The sequence below is a fragment of the Candoia aspera genome, chromosome 15 (genome assembly GCF_035149785.1).
Source record: "Candoia aspera isolate rCanAsp1 chromosome 15, rCanAsp1.hap2, whole genome shotgun sequence".
NCBI lineage: Eukaryota > Metazoa > Chordata > Lepidosauria > Squamata > Boidae > Candoia > Candoia aspera.
Window position 1 is genome coordinate 14570454 of NC_086167.1, and position 16583 is coordinate 14587036.

The 16583-nt window shown below is 45.9% G+C and overlaps 2 protein-coding genes across 2 annotated transcripts; one reads left to right on the forward strand and one right to left on the reverse strand.

Moving 5' to 3' along the window:
* The first annotated feature begins 34 nt into the window (after window positions 1-34).
* Window positions 35-6156, forward strand: EIF2B1 (eukaryotic translation initiation factor 2B subunit alpha). The gene is made up of 9 exons (XM_063315917.1): window positions 35-136; window positions 769-870; window positions 1375-1511; window positions 1894-2010; window positions 2520-2636; window positions 2987-3051; window positions 4268-4343; window positions 5104-5229; window positions 5813-6156. Exons 1-9 carry the CDS (start codon window positions 124-126, stop codon window positions 5966-5968), a joined length of 909 nt encoding a protein of 302 aa, XP_063171987.1. The 5' UTR covers window positions 35-123; the 3' UTR covers window positions 5969-6156.
* A 464-nt stretch (window positions 6157-6620) lies between these two features.
* Window positions 6621-16307, reverse strand: DDX55 (DEAD-box helicase 55). Its single transcript, XM_063315657.1, has 14 exons — window positions 16194-16307; window positions 15339-15389; window positions 15152-15238; window positions 14849-14940; window positions 14710-14772; window positions 13693-13842; window positions 13164-13353; window positions 11936-12018; window positions 11673-11804; window positions 11147-11239; window positions 10832-10946; window positions 9890-10058; window positions 8593-8888; window positions 6621-7769 (listed from the first exon to the last, which is right to left on the reverse strand). Exons 1-14 carry the CDS (start codon window positions 16299-16301, stop codon window positions 7617-7619), a joined length of 1782 nt encoding a protein of 593 aa, XP_063171727.1. The 5' UTR covers window positions 16302-16307; the 3' UTR covers window positions 6621-7616.
* Between the last annotated feature and the right edge of the window lie 276 nt (window positions 16308-16583).

Genomic DNA, 16583 nt, shown 5'->3' on the forward strand with positions numbered 1-16583 from the left:
CTTTCTTCCGAGAGCGAGTGCAACTGGGAAAGGTTTCCGGGGAGGCCGCGTGGCGCGGCGCCAAAGGTTCCGGGGAGGCGGCGGCGGCGGCGGCGGCGTTGCCGCGCGAACTCTTTCTCTATCATGAACGAAGCGGGTGAGCGGGAGGGCGAAGGGAGCGTACTGAAATGTGCATTATTTTGAAGCATTATTTTGAGCTGGATTCTTTTTTGCGTGCCTGGGGGACACGGGAGCCCCTTGCATCGTGAGCAAAAGCAAAAAAAAAAGGAGGGGGGGAGCTGAAGCATTCCAGACTGAAAACAAAAACAAAAGTTGGAAGTTAAACAGGTCGAGCCTTGTCAGGCGGAAATGTCAGGTTTCCTATTCTGTTAGGTCTCTGCTAGTCTGGCGGGGGTGGTGGGAAGAGTTTCCTTTTGGATCGCTTACTATTCGTTCCTTAGGGAGGGGCCGTCAGAAACCTTCCGCCATCTCCTTCGCGTTCTTTAGTGTTGTAAAATCCATGCCGTTTCCTAGTTATTTTCATTATTTCGCTTTATAGGGCCGCCTATGTCTCCATCCATCCTTAATAACAACGTGGCTTTTCAGAGAGTGGTCCAAACATTATACCCTATGATGCAAGCGAAAGAGATGGTGTGGAATAAATGCAAAATATTCCATTTGGAAGCGTCTCATTAATGCAAAATATTCCAGTCTGTAAAACGTGAAAGGAGTACCTTTGTGAACTTCTGGATTTTTAATTAATTCGTTTTTTCTGTTCTACCTCTGCAGAGCTGGTTGATGCCTTTAACACCCAGATGAGGCAGGATCCAGATGTTGCCTCTGCAGTGGCTGCTATCAGGGTCTTACTGGAGTTCCTGAAGAGGGACAAAGGCACGTAATGCCTTGGCGTTGCACGGCAGAGAGAGATTAAATCCCAGGCTGGCGGAATTAAGCCCTGGAATCTATTTACAAATCCCAGGGTGATTTGCAGCAGAGCAGCCCGTTACGAAATAAATAGTAATAGGTCGTGAATACTAAGAGGTCACGTTGTAAGATACGTGTCTGGGTATCTCGGCCCCCAACTGGCTTTGTGCTAAACGTCTTGGCTCTTGTCCTAAGTCTTTCTGAACTGTAAAATAGCTGAAATGGTTTTGTTTGATTTGTAAAGCTCTGCTAGTCATTTCTGGCCTTTGGGGTCAAAACTGCTGATCTGGGAGGTTATACGTGAACCTGCAGGCAGTGAGGAAGTGCCTACACTCTTGAGTAAACTTTTATCACATGGCTTCCCTGCTTCCTGCCCCGGTTTCTATTTCATACACAATATGAAATGACGATGGCGTACCTTGATTGTAAAACCTGAAGCCCACCCAGCAGCTTACTTCTTTATTCTGTTAGGTGAGACCATCCAGGGATTAAGAGCAAATCTAAAACAGGCTATAGAAATCCTCTCTAGCGTCGACTCCTCGGTGGCCATTTCTTCTGGAGGAGAGCTCTTCTTACGATTCATCAGTCTCACGTCTTTGGAGAACCCGGTGAGTTTCACCCAGCTCTTTAGCAAAAGCTGCCAATTTTTACATTAAAAAAAAATGCTGCATGTGGCTACACAAACAGCAGAACATGCTCCGATGAAACACTTTTGTCTTGAGTAACTTGGAAACAATTCAAAATATCAGGGATCGGTCTTGGCAAATATTAATGTTGAAGGGCTCCTAAGCTTGTACAGAAGGTTTTTTTTTTTTTGTATGAGCAGTAATGCACAGAGCAAGTTTCCATGCATGGGGGATGAGGGGTGAGAACATGTGTGAACCCAAACACTCATAAAGATGCTAATCTTGCTACCCAAAACGTGTTTTGCCTTGTTTTTTCAATCTTCTGCATCATCTGTCAACTTCGCTGCTTTCTGGTTTTTCCCAGGACTATTCCAAATGCAAAGAAATCATGATTGAAAGAGGGGAGCTCTTTCTTCGGCGAATCTCTCTTTCGAGGAAGAAAATCGCCACTCTTTGTCACACGTTTGTGAAAGATGGTGGAGTGAGTAATTTTATTTATTTATTTGTCTAATTTTTATCACCGCCCACCTCCCCCTGGAGGAGGGACTCTGGGTGGTTTAACATATAAATGTAATAAACATAATATTATTACATTTATGTAATGTAGTATTGTTACAGTACATTTATTATAATTGTGGCCTCTGTTTTTTTTTCCTTCGTGCTCTTCAATAATGATAATTTTAAAAATCCAGGGTGTCTTGGGTCACCTAATTTTTTCTGATCTGTAATGTTGTTTAACTTTACCAAAACCACCATGGGATGGTTTTTTTGAAGGCGGCTATAAAAATACGCTGGAATAAATGCCTGCTACCAATCAGGACAATGTTGTGGGAGGCTTTTAGGATTTTAACCCTTTTTCCTGTATTTCTTCCACTTGTCCCACTGAATGAGGAGAGATGCTCTTCCCATTCCTCGCCCCCCCAGTGGACCGGGGCTGGGGATTGATATCATGAACTGCAAGTGGAAAAAGTATTTCGGTTGCCTTTCCAGAGAATACTGACTCACGCTTACTCGAAAGTGGTGCTTCGGGTGTTAGAAGCAGCGGCCCAGGCAAAGAAACGATTCAGTGTGTATGTCACGGAATCACAGCCGGATCGAGCCGGGCAAGTAAAACAAATCTTTTCCTCCCGTGTTAACGAAGGACGATCCGCTTCTCTCTTTCTGTGAGGTTGTCTGAATACAAACTTCCATATTTGTCTGATTTTGTTGATGAATCCCTAGCCTGTGATTTCTGAGCCACCCCCCAAGCACGCAGGACTTGGCAGATGGCTTTCCTTAACCCCTTTTGTTAAATGAATAAGAGTAGTGACAAAGGGACGTTCCATTTAAAATGTATTTAATCAGTCGCTTTGTTTAATAAAAATAGGTTTTCCCCCAGAATGTAGAGTAGGATCAAAGTATCGCTTCTTATTAAACTGCCTCGCTGAATACACGTGTCCTAACATTTACACAGGCAGAAGATGGCAGAGGCTCTCGTGAAACTTGGCATTCCTGTCACCATAATTCTAGATGCCGCAGTTGGGTACGTCTGATCGGTTAATTTTGCTGCTTGACAAAGCACGGTTGAAATGGGAAGTTCCCAAAGCAACATGAAATAAAGGCTTTAGGGAGAATATTGGCTGGATTCTTACAATGTAAGTTAGGTAGTTTACTCACACAGAATAGTGGCCTGGCTCACACAGAACCATTGTGTTTGAGCTGCCAAAGCGCACTGCATCAAAGCCAACATGTTATTGTAATACTGGGGTTGGGTATAATGTGAAGCAGTATATGTGTTGTGTAACGAGAGGTAGTCCTTGAATTAAGACCACAATTGGGACCAGAATTTCCATTGTAAGTCGTTGCGGTCTAAAGTCAAGTCACCACATGATCGGACCTGATTTTACAACCGTTTTTACAATGGCTGTTAAGCGAATCATGGGTCATGATGTGTATCAGTGCTGCTGTTAAGCGAATCCAGCTTCCTGATGGACGTTTTTTGCCAGAAACAAGTAAAAGTTGTAAATCGTGATCATATGACCGCAGGACACTGCAGCCGGTAGTAAATGCAAGCTAGTTGCCAAGCGCCCGAATCGCAATCACGTGACTGCAGGGGTAGCACAATGGTCAAAAGTGCAGGTTCCAGTTGTAAAACGCTTTTTCTGAGGCCGTCATAACTTTGAACCATCATTAAATGAATGGTCATAAGTCGAGGACTACCTGTAAACGCAATCAAAGAGGCCACAATAACACATAGGGTGATGAGTGAATTTAGTGATTGGAAGCTTATATCCTCTGTCCAATCTTTGTTCTTCCCTTTTCACATTATCTAACTGGTGCCAATACTAGATTGGAGTGTGATCCTTTTAACTGGAGAAATGAAGAGCTGAACCGCAAACTTTTTCCCCAGAGGACAAATGCTTTTCCACTCGGCTCCTTCCTTTCTTCCGTTAAAAGGAGCTGGCTCCACCCTTCCAACTTAACTGGAAATGTAATTCAGGACCGTAAAAATCACGTCTATAGAAAGTCATCGATCCCGACAGCGTGCCCATGTTCTTCTGGGCACATGTCCTCCTCTAAGCAAACTGGTTTTGCAGAGATCAGTCTTGGCGGCTCACCGTGTATTTCCTCCTCAGCAATAAAACAGGAGGCGGCTTTTGCGCAAAGGGGAAAAGGTTTCGCTTAACGCGTAGCAAAGGGGGGAGTGTCCTTGCTGGAAAAGGAACTGTTGCACAGGCCCCATTTTTCTGTCTTGCTAGATACATCATGGAAAAGGTCAATCTGGTGATCGTGGGGGCTGAAGGCGTTGTTGAAAATGGTGGGATCATCAACAAGGTGAAGCGTGTCTGTAGATCTTGCAGTGACTCCCTCAGGGATTTATGTTCAGGGAAGGCACTTTGGCTTAGGACAGGGTTCTGTGCTGTGAGGACGAAGGTGTCTGCCTCACTGGGTAAACCAGATAGGAAAGATGGCCAGATGAGCTAATCCTACTTTATCGTAAAGCTACATTGACAGAAAGTTGGAAAGCACAATTCTCCTGCCGTCTCCTTTACAGCCCGAGAAACCAGGGAGGGTCCCTTCTGAGCCTCTTGCCCTGCCCACTATCCAGCTGCGGGCCAGGCTGTCTCTTATCTGACTGTTCCCTAGGCAGTGTCTCTTCACCCAGTCTCCCAAGGTCTTTCCCACATACCATTACATCACCCTCCCCTTCAGATTCATCCCCCCCCCCGTCTCCTTTACAGCCCAAGAAACTAGGGAGGGTCCCTTCTGAGCCTCTTTTCCCACCCACTATCCAGCTGTGGGCTCTGCCCTGTCCTATCTGACCATTCTCTCGGCAGCACCTCAGCCCAGTCTCCAAAGGTCTTTCCCACATACCATTACAGAAGGTGATTATGATCCCTTGAATCCTTTCCAAACCACTCTTCCATGCTGCTCCGGGTGTCTCAGTTGCCTGGAACTAATTGGGAGGGATTGTTGGGGAAAGCCATCTTTCTGCCATTTCTTCTGATGAAATTCTAGCAAGTCAAAGAACGTGTTGCTTCAGGCACGCCCTAACCGCTGTCCATCTTTCCTCCACACCTAATGGCTTCTTCAGATCGGGACAAACCAAATGGCTGTCTGCGCCAAAGCGCAAAACAAACCCTTCTACGTGGTGGCCGAGAGTTTCAAGTTTGTAAGACTGTTTCCTCTGAGCCAACAGGATGTCCCAGATAAATTTAAGGTAAGAGAAAAGTCCACTTCCTAGTTGGCCTAGAAATTCTAGCTGGCTGGAACCGTCGGGTTCACCGTCTCGGAGGAAGGCAAAACTGGAGTAGCCCTTGTACGGATATGAACCAGCCTGCTCCCTTGCTCTTCCAGATGATTTCAGTTCCCATAATTTCTCACTTTGGTCCATGGTGGCTGGCAATTTTAGGAACTGAAATCCGGTAGCGTTGAAAGCGATTAGGCTGGAAAATTATAAAAACCTAGACAACAATTTGTCAAGGACTATGTCATGCTTCTCTGGAACTACAGTCCTGCATTTGTTTGGAAACAGTAATGCTCTTTCACTGAATATTAATTGGACAAGGCAGAAAAGAACGTGTGTGAAAAATTCACTCACGGCCAGTACCCAGACCGCGTTGCTGATTTCTTGTAGCAGCTGGCTTCCTTCCGTCCCATTGAGCAACTCTACTGTCTTGAGTTTAATTACTGTAAGTCGCCTTGAATTTGTAGGGACGGAAAGGTGGGGTGTCAACTTAAGAAACTAACAAAAGCTGCCTCTCCAGAACGGTAACACAGGTCTTTTGTTTTGTGACTCCCAGTACAAAGCAGATACGCTGAAGAAGCAGAAGCCCCTCACGATGGAACATCCCTGGATTGATTATACTTCCCCATCTCTGATCACGCTGCTCTTTACAGATCTCGGAGTCCTGACCCCTTCGGCTGTGAGCGACGAACTGATTAAACTCTATTTGTAAACTGCTTCCCCTGAATGTGTCGACTGCAAATAGCAAATGTAAAATAAGCGGGGAACTTGCTGGCAATCAACAATCTGCCAGTTTATTTCTCGGGAAGTTTTTTTTTTTTTTCCCCAGTTCATTTGTACAAAAAGCTCACTGTGCTGTTTGGAAAGTAAATTATTGGAATAAATTCATTCAAAGGAAGACTAAGTGTTGGGTTTCATGGTCCACCTTCTGACCCTAAGATGAAGTGCAAGGTAGTACTTGCAGTATACAGGTAGTACTTGCTTAATGACCATTCATTTAGCGATGGTTCAGACTTAAGATGGTGCTGAAAAAAACGACTTACAACCAGTGCTCACACTTATGACCATCGCAGCATCCCCACGATCACGATTTGGGCGGTTGGCAACCGTTTCACATTTATGACTGTCGCAGCATCCCATGATCACCATTTTTGTCCTTCCCAGCTGGCTTCTGGCAAGCAATGACTGCAGTGGTTCACTTAATGACCACTGCAAAAAAGGTCATAAAATCAGGTTGGGTTCACTTAATGACCACTTTGCTTAGCAACCGAAATTCTGGTCTCAATTGTGGTTGAGTGAGGACTACCTGTAATGCAGTTTGCAAATGTTATCATCCGAAAAGTAAAGGGGCAGCAAAAGTGAAATCTGTGTTTTGTTAGATCCATTTAATTTACATACAAGTAAAAATATGTAAATAATTATTGAACCTGAATGGAAATACCATCTGTCTCAACCTGGTAGGGACAATTGTGACTGTGGCTTGCAGTTCTACAGCTGCATCTCCATCCAGGTGTGTTACCTGCGGATGGGCATGTCAAGGCTGACCTAGGACCCTTTCCTTCTCTGAATGTGACTCAACAGCTCTTTAACTAGAGGGCACACACTGGTCCTCATAACAGTTGCTGCTTTTCTTGGCCTGAACTCCATGTGGAAGAGGTTGGGAGATTTTTTTTCCCAGCCTTCCCAGATCCAGACTGCAGAAACACATTCCACACATCACAACTCCTCCTCAGGCAAGCCCTCGGCCATGATGAAACGGGAGGGGAGCAAGCCAAGCTAAAAACAGCTTTCTCACACAGTCTCGTCTCTTGCAACGAAGCGACTTCGTTCCCCTTCTTAGAGGGCCTTCCACCACGGGTATATCTGGGTCCTGCACACAGCCGTTTTCCTGCTCCATGCGAAGTATCTGCAGATCACACCTGGTGGGTCCCCAAAGCTCCAGTGTTTGTCAAGATTGTTCTCGAAGTGTGGGAAAAGGGGCTGAAGTCCCGGAAGGGCAAGGAGACAAATTGAACAGCAGGCTTCCTGAAACAAGACGACCGTTGCCAAGCAAGACTCCGCACCCCATTTCGTGAAGTTTTTGTTTTGAGTCCATCCCACTTTTGGGCCGCAACTTTAGCAGCAGAGGCTAAACACGCTCCGAGTCATTTGCTTCTGCTCAAAACAGACAATACTGAATCGGACGGACGGGTCTTCTGACTCTGCAGAGCTGGCTTTCAATACCTCCTAATGGGAGGCAAGGGGAAAGCAGCTTGGCTCAACCCGATTTTGCATGCAGAAATCCAGAGCCAGGGTTAACAAGTTCAGCAAGAGAATCAGTTTTAGCAACACAAGAAAAGGGGGCGTTTTCAGTTTATATGTTATCCTTCCGAGTCCGAGCCGCTCCCTTCTTTCCTGCTGCACAGAAGCGTCTTCTCAAACTCCTTCTCGCTGATTTTGCCCTTTTTTAACTTTTTCAAGAGCCGGGTATCGTTCAGAAGCTCCTCCATATCTTCATTGTCGAGGTCAGAACCCTGCAGGTAGAGTATAAAAACAGCAGACTCAAAAACGGAAAGGCTCGGAGTGAGTTTGTTTTGCTGTCCTTAAACAACTGCATATAGCTTTTGCTGTTGCTTCTACAGGTAGTCCTCACTTAACAACCATTTGTTTAGTGACAGTTCAGACTTACGATGGTGCTGGAAAAACAGACTTGCGACTGTTCCTCACACTTAGAACTGTCGCAGCGTGCCCCTGGTCACATGATTGCAGTTTGGGCACTTGAGAACTGGTTCGCATTTATGACCGTCACAGCGTCCCGTGATCACCATTTTCGACCTTCCCAGCTGGCTTCTGGCAAGCAAAAGCAATCGGGGATTGCACGATTCATTTAACGACCACGTGGTTTGCTTAATGCCCATAGTGATTCGCTTAACGCCCACTGCAAAAAAGGTGGTGAAATTGGGTCGGATTCGCTTAAGGAAATTCCAGTCCCAATTGTGGTCATTAAGCGAGGACTACCTGTAGTAATTTTTTGGACCTCACTTTCCACCTGTTCTGACAGTCCATCAACAAGATGAAGCAATGGAGTTAAAGATTACATTAAAGATTAAAGATTACATTGTTGTTGGTTTGGTGTCTGGAGTGACCTCAGCATGGTTTACAGACTGACTGGAGTAATGATCTTCTTCAGCCAAAGCTAAATGAATCCCTTGTTGGCTTAATGGGATGTACCAACCACCCCAGAGACAGTAAAAATGGAGGTTCCTGATCTGGCTTCCGTAACCCAGACATTTTAGGTCTCCCGCCACAAAAGGAAAGCCACAGAAGAGAACGCCCCCACTCCCTGCCCAAACTCACCTCCTCTCTTTTCCGCTTTGCCATCAATTTCTTCTTCTTCTTCTCCTTCTTCGCTTTCTGCTTGGACCAAGCTTGATTTCTGGGCAACTTCCTCCCCACTCTGTGCACCCGGCCCTCTTCCTTCCCTTGCTCCAAGAGCTTCCTCCTCCGCATCTCCCTGTTCTTGTCCCTGAACGCAATCGCGTCCGTGTCAATATCAACGGGGGTGAAATCCGAGAGGCACTTGCCTTTCAGCTCCGGCATCTTTGGCATCTTCAGGAGGGCAAAACCTCGGGCTAGGCTGGCAAAGTCCAGATCTGTTAACATGGGCATAAACGGATGGATCTTGGCACCCGTAGAAACCAACCGCAAAGCAGAGACTCAGGGCCATTTCAGATACCATAGTAAAGAAGCCTCTGAAAGCTGCAGACTATTTGAGGGCAAAAGAGAAAAGGCCACGGTGGGTGACAAGGCAAACTGGGCCTGGGCTGGGATTTTTCCCAGGTCTTTGGAGAGGGGCAGTTAGAAGTTTTCCTTTATTTTTAACTTTATTATTTTATTTTTTGTGCTTCTCACTGCAACCCGGTAGAAAACCATGTTGTTGAAATGTGGCAGTAGATCAGGAGAGTTCTTGGATATGCGCTCCAAGGAACTGTTCAGGGATCTCATCTAGTACTGGCCACCTCTGTTATTTAGGGATCAGCAGACTACGAAGAGGAGAAATTAACAGCAAGACGTGGGATTTTATAATCTTAAGAAACAAGGCAAATGAAAAAGAGAACTGGCCGAAACCAACACAAAGCCCAGAGATGTCGAAGGCCTTTAAGAAGTGGAATTGCTTAGTAACAAATGTTGGAAACCCCACAAGACAGAAGGAACATTTTATCGTATCTGGCGGACATGTAAAAACAAACCCTCAGAAATACGAGAAAGAAATGCACAGCACCAGTCAGGGAAGTTTAGGAATCCAATTTGAAACGAAACCACAATTCTTCTTACCAGGCATAATCCCAAACCACATTAACAAAAATTATCACCACTGACCTAAGATGTATGTTTATGGCGGCAAGGGTAAATTTAGCACAACACTGGGAAAAGGAAGTGGAAATGCCTCTAGGAGGAAGGTAGAATGAAGTTCCCTCTAGCTGTTACCTTCTGACCAGGATGTGAAGCCAGGAAATTTCTGCAGGAAATGGCAGAATCACCCCGAAAGTGCAATGCTCACCCCCAAATCCCTGATCGTTAAGTAATATGGAGGCCTGTTGACATGCACTGCAGGGGAGTCGGTTGGGATAAGCACAACGAAAGTGCCGTTTACCTTTTATTCGGAAGATCAGGTTGCACTCGTGTTTGGCGTAGGCTTGCACGTAGGATACAAAGGCCTTCATCCCTTTTTCGTACACGGCTCTATCAGCCAAACTCAAAGACTTCAGCTTGGGTAGGACGTCTGTGACATTCCTCTGCGGTTTCAGTTCCTGCATGGGGCACTAATTGAAGAAGGTCGGAAGCTAAGCCGCTGGGAGGATTTCCATTTTTTTAGCTAATTCAAACTCTCAAATTGGATGAATGATTTTTGTATTAAAAAAAAAAAAAAGGCTTCTCACCTCTTTGGCATTCATTCCTTTTTCTTTCTGTATTACAGGTAGTCCTCGATTTACGGCCACAATAAGGACCATAAAATTCATTGTTAAGCAGTGTGGTCGTTCAGTGAGGCATCACATGACCGCACCAAATTTTAGGACTTTTTTTTGCAGCAGCCGTTAAGTGAATCAGGTGGTCATTAAGCGAATCATGTGTTTCCCCACTGATTTTGCTTGTCGGAAGCCAGCTGGGAAGGTCACAAATGGTGATTACATGACCCCCAGGATGCTGCAACCTTTGTAAATACATGCCAGTTGCCAAGCACCCGAATTTTGATCACATGACTGCAGGGATGCTCCAGTGGCCATAAGAACTAGGACCGGTCGTAAGTCGCTTTTTCTGCGCTGTGATAACTTCAAACGGTTGCTAAATGAATGGTCGTAAGTCGAGGACTATCTATATTTCTATGTATATTTTTATCAGACTATGAGTCTATGAACAGGGACCATCTTACCTCTTCAGAAAAAAAATAAGTCATTTTATTAGACATAAATAAACAACAATAATAGCAAATAACACCCACAATAATTGATTAGTTTCCAATATTCAGGTTCCCTATCCCAAAGCCAATGTTTTCTTTACTATTTTTGCAGCAAAATAGAAAAAAGAGGCCACTTACCTTCTGGTTAATGGCTAGAAAACTGATGTAGGCTTCTTCCATGGGAAGCAAGAAGACAAGCGCGCTGCCCTGGTGGCCGATGCGTGCGGTGCGGCCACAGCGATGCACGAAGGCGCTGAAAAGAAATGCGGGAGAGAGAATGCGCAATCGCACAAGGAAAAGCCTTCGAAGGGCACGTGCTCCATCAGAACAAGCAGGAATTCCTCCTCCACCGAGATGGGTCACCGCCATGTGGTAAAATAGTCACGCCATTCTTCCGCGGGTGCACAAGAGCGCTACTCCATGCTGTTTATAAAGTGGGGGGGAAGGGGGTACCTCGCATTGCTTGGCGGGTCGTACTGCAAAACCCAGTTCACCTCCGGAATGTCTATGCCACGGGCCATCACGTCAGTGCAAACCAGGATGCCGCTGGGAAATCGAACAGGAAGGCAAAATGTTCAAAGCAGGCCAGAGCTACAGCAGTTACATGACAACTTCGGAAGCACAGCAGGACTTTACATGTACTGGGGCCTGGCGAAATACGGTCTACCAAGCCGGTTCTTGGGATTCGCATACAGTGGCTTATGACCAATTGTGAGTTGTTCAACCGGCCACAGTTAGGGAAGTCGTGACTTAGGGTGATGCGAACCCAGCCAGCGTGCGATGGATTTCTGAAATGAGGGAATTCTGAATTCTCAGGACCTAACTCTCCTGGCTATCTTACACCTAAACTAAGATGCAAAGGGAAGTGTTTCTGAGTGTGTCTCCATGCACAGATATCGCCCCCTCCCCTTCTCTCTCTTTTACGTTCTCTCTCCTCTTCCCGTTGGTTGACTCAGCCCTTGCAAAAATGTTTTTCTACCTTGGAAGTTTCCGGAACTCTGTAAAGATCCTACTCCGCTTGTGTTTCATCTTCCCGTGGATGCACATGATTTTCACATTCTTGATCAAAGACTCCAAAGCCTTCCCATTATACTCCACGCAGGCACAGGTACTAAAATTGTAAACAAAATGCTAGATTTAAAAAATAGCTATTCGTAAATTTTCACAGCCCATAAGCCACAACCTGAGGAACAGCACAAGTGTCCACAGTAAGCCTACATCCTCATACGCATTTTATACTACCTGAAAAAGACAAGATGTTTTTCTGGTTTGTGCTGACGAAGGAAGTGAACCAGCTGGTTGAATTTCTCGTCCGCCTTACAGATCTAAACGCAAAGGAACAGGGTACAGTTTAGTACATGGTGTTTAGTACGTGGTATTCATGAGAGCCAGTTTAGGGTCGTGGTTAAGGCACCAGGCTAGAAAACGGGAGACCGGGAGTTCTAGTCCCACCTTAGGCACAGAGCCAACTGGGCAACCTTGGGCCAGTCACTCTCAGCCCTAGGAAGGAGGCAATGGCAATCCACTTCTAAAAACCTTGCCAAGAAAACTGCAGAGACTTGTCCAGGCAGTCTCTGAGAACCAGACACAATTGAACAGATTAAAAAAAAAATAGAGAGAGGACAGAACAAAGCCATTTGTTGAACCTCTCCTCAAAATCTTTTACTAGGGTAAGTCAATTCTTTTTTCCTCAGCAATCAAAACAAAAAAAGGCCCCAATGTGTACAATTTCTTGGCATTTAATACTGACATTCTCCTCCACTCCTTCCAGTAGAGATTACATACTTTATAAACTGTGATTGAGTAACATGTGCCTTGCCCAACACCACTAACTACAATACCCATAGCCCATCTGGATAGCAAAAAAGCATATTGAAAGCTGCATTTCTGCAACATCTGACAGATAATCTCTGCCATACAGGCAGCCCTCGATTTACAACCACAATTGGGACCAGAACTTGTTGCTAAGTGAGGTGGTCATTAAGTGAGTCACACCTGATTTTATGACCTTTTGCCCCAGTTGTTAAATGAATCACATGGTTGTTAGGCAAATCCGGCTTCCCCCATTGACTTTGCTTGTCGGAAGATGGCTGGGAAGGTCACAAATGGTGATCACGTGACCCCAGAATGCTGCAACCATCGTAAATACATGCTGAGTGCCGAGTGCCCTAATTTTGATCACATGACCGCAAGGATGCTGTGGCAGCCATAAGTGCGAGGAGCGGTCCTAAGTCATTTTCAGTGCCGTCATAACTTCGAACAGTCGCTAAACGAATGGTCATAAGTCAAGAACGACCTGTAGTCCATGAAGTACACCAATCAACACTGACAGCAATCACTAAGCCAAATGCCAAAAATTGGTCTGTCAGACGTCTTTTGACCCAGTATAATTTCCACCACCCAGCAGAATCAGAGGGACCTAGGACCATTCCCCCTTAAAAGCCACTGCAGGGAACAGAATGGACCTCACCATGTAATAGTTCTGGAGCCGAGTGGGAGTCTTCTGGGTGTTACTCGCTGCCATTCCCTTCTCCTTCACGGAGATACGGACAGGGTTTCGGAGGCCTGCTCTTACTAAGTTCTCAACCTCCTGGGTCTGAGTTGCGGAGAAGAGACCTGTCCGTCTCTGCTTGGGCAGAAAGTCCAGGATAGCATTCAAACTGGAGGCAAATAGAGTTAACAGTGTCAGAAGCACTCTGTTGGACAAGACCGTCAGCCTCAGTCAACCAGATTCCTACACCAAAGGTTTTCAAATTTTCTCAGGCTGCAGAAGCCGTTAGTTAAAAAGAACAACAACCCTGGAACCCCTGATCAAGACATAAAGCTCCAGTGACATATAACTTTCTCCCCTAAGCTTCCCACGGAACGCAGTCTGAAAAATCCTGCCCGAGACAGTTCAACAATTATTCCAAAATGTAATTCCTAGAAGCTGAAGCAAGCAACTTTGAGAGAGGAAAATCATTTCAATTTAATTAATATCTACAAACACAATAGGCTACCTTGCTTCAAACCCCATGTCGAGAAGCCGATCTGCTTCATCCAAGACCAAAATATCAAGGGACTTTACAGACTTGGCCAAATCCAGCCCCTCTGATTTCCTCCTGAACATGTCCTCCAAACGCCCGGGGGTGGCCACAAGGATGTTTCCGCTGGTCGGTACAGAAAAAGAAGGTTTGCAGGCAGGTTTGAGAACTCAAGCTTGGGGAGGTGACACAACAGTTCAAACTTACTAATTTAATTTATACAGCCACCCACCCAGCAAGCACCTCAGGACAGAAAAACTGACTTTAATAAGCAGAAGAAAACTCTAATGAAAGGAGTTACTAAAATGCAGAAACACTGGTACATATTTAAGCAGATATTAACTCCTTCCTGTAAATAATGCCATCACTTCTTTTTCTCAGCTACAACAAAATTGTTCAGGCATTTATAAAACAGCCTTAGGTTTCCTAAAGTCTTCTGAAATGTATGAATAGGATGAATTTTAATGAGCGACATTCAAAGGATTCTGAGTCTGGGTAGTAATAACAACAACAATAATAATAAAGTAAATTTATATACAAGTAGTCCTCGCTTAACAACCGTTTGTTTAGCGACAGTCTGAAGTTACAACAGCCTCGGGGAAAGTGCTCTACGGCCTGTACTCACAATTACAACTGCCGCAAACTGTCACACCACACCCATGGTTACGTGATTGCAATTCCGTCACTTGACAGCCAGCTCATATTTACAACCAGTTGCAGCGTCCTGCGGTCACGTGATTGCAACCTGCAACCTCTTTTGCCAGTTTCTGGCAAAAAACGTCCATTGGGGAAGCTGGATTCGCTTATTGACCATCATAAAAATAGTCATAAAATCGGGTCCCATCATGTGACTCACTTAACGACCACACTGCTTAACAACCAATTTTCCGGTCCATACTGTGGTCGTTACATGAGGACTATCTGTACTGCCTGACTCACCCAGTGATTCTGGTGGTAACAGTCTTATAGCCATGACCCCAGCAACTAACTCACCCTCGTTCTTTGAATCGTTCTACATCTTCCATAGGATTCTTCCCACCAATCAAAAGACACTGGCTGGAACAAAACAGATATCTTAGTCAAGTGACAAACCTAGGCCATCCTGTTTTCCTGACCATCAAATGTGACTTACCTAAACTGGGGGTAATATTTAATGAAACTGGAGATCACTTCATCTATCTGGATGGCAAGCTCTCTTGTGGGAGTGATGATAAGTGCGCCAATCTAAAATGGCAAGCAGGGGAAAAAAAAGAACTACTCTTAATACAGCTTCAGCCGTATCTAACTTACATTAGCCAGACATCTCTCTCTTCCACAAAAATCAGACCAAAAACAATACTCAATATTTCTTAGGTAGCAAGACTGCACAGTCTGAAAAGCTGGCTTCCCAGACTTTCCTTCCAGGTCTTAAAAAAGAAACAAACCAAAATATTACCTGCGTTTTTTTAAGCTTTTCTTCACGCCGGAGAAGAATTTCTATGATGGGAATGACAAACGCTAATGTTTTCCCACTGCCGGTTACCTGAGGGCATGAAGAGGAGAGATATCCAAAGAAGGTCCCTGAACTGCTCAAAGAGGAAAATCACAGCTACGTCCCTCCGAAAAACAAACAAACCACTCACTGCTTCAGCTGCCACGTCTTTATTGGTCATAAATAAAGGGATCGTTGCACTCTGTTGAAGAAAGCAGAGAAGAGATTACGAGCGACGTGCTTGCTTTAAAAGACGAGCATCAGAGGAAAGACGTGGCAAGGCACATTTCTAGTTCAATTCATGTCTTCTCTAAAAGGAAGGATCAAGCGTGGCGGGAGTAAAGGCTCGGCCAAACCACACAAGGAGGGACGGAATCCAGGCTTCTATCATGGGAAAGCACCATGCAGATCTTTTACCTCCTCCTCGAAGGCAGACCTCTGAGAACGTGAGATCCTGGCGACTTATTCTTTTGGATTTCACTGAAATTGTTTATCTTGGTTTATCTATTTATTCATTCATTCATTCAAATTTTTGCCACCACCCATCTGCCCCCACAAGAGGGACTCTGGGCGGTTTACTATAGAAGCGATCAGTTAAAACAGTAGCCCTAAAATATAAATATAAATGCAAATACATGAAATATAAATACAGTTACCAAATACAAATATAAAAATAAGAATGAAGTCCAAGTGGAAGATGATCTAACTCAGTCCATGTGTGCGAGGAGCGCCCTAGGGCGCCAGCCATCCCCAGGAATGACTGCTCCCCTGGTTTCCTTTTGGGAGCTTTCCCTCGAGCCAAACAGCCTGCGGACCCGTAGCCTTTTGGAAACGGGAGTCTTCCTCCTCCTCCTCCTCCTCCTCCTCCTCCTCCTCCTCCAGGCGGGTTGGAATCCAGTCCCATCAGCCGCGGGGGGCTGAGCGCGATGGGAGCTGGAGTCCAGCCTGCGGGGAAGCGGGGTGGGGGGCTGCTAACGGCTGAAGCAGGAGCCGCCCCGCTCCCTACCTGCACGGGCGTCATGTGAGAGAAGCGCAGCTCCCGCAAGGCCTGCAGGACGCCCGGGCTGAGCGCGACGGGCAGCGACTCCCACGTCCCCTCCGTCACCTGCTCCATCTTGCGGCCTCCGCCGGAAACCCCGTCCGGCCTCTTCGAGGTCCCCGCGTGGCGCGCGTCCGTCACCTCAGGGCTCCGGCCGGGAAACAAAATCCGCGGGACCTTGGTTCCGCGCCAGCGTCGCTCCCCGCATGCTTTGACCCAAACCCAGGAGCGGGAATCCGGGCGACAATCGGTCAGTCTCCGCCGGGACTTTCAAGCGCGTGGGCTTCGTGTACCTTCGCAGAGTTGCTCTATTTTGCTCATCCTAGTTAGCCCTATGGGTGATTGATTGGGAGCAGC

Excerpts from the sequence above, each read along its gene's own strand:
- DDX55 (XM_063315657.1), bottom strand. The coding sequence starts at position 16,301 with ATGGAGCAGGTGACGGAGGGGACGTGGGAGTCGCTGCCCGTCGCGCTC. Across the intron at positions 10,059-10,831 it reads TTCTAGCCATTAACCAGAAG|TGCCCCATGCAGGAACTGAA; the intron begins GTAAGTGGCCTC and ends TTCTTCAATTAG. Across the intron at positions 7,770-8,592 it reads CAAAGCGGAAAAGAGAGGAG|GGTTCTGACCTCGACAATGA; the intron begins GTGAGTTTGGGC and ends CTCTACCTGCAG.
- EIF2B1 (XM_063315917.1), top strand. Across the intron at positions 1,512-1,893 it reads TCACGTCTTTGGAGAACCCG|GACTATTCCAAATGCAAAGA; the intron begins GTGAGTTTCACC and ends GGTTTTTCCCAG. Across the intron at positions 2,011-2,519 it reads CGTTTGTGAAAGATGGTGGA|AGAATACTGACTCACGCTTA; the intron begins GTGAGTAATTTT and ends TTGCCTTTCCAG.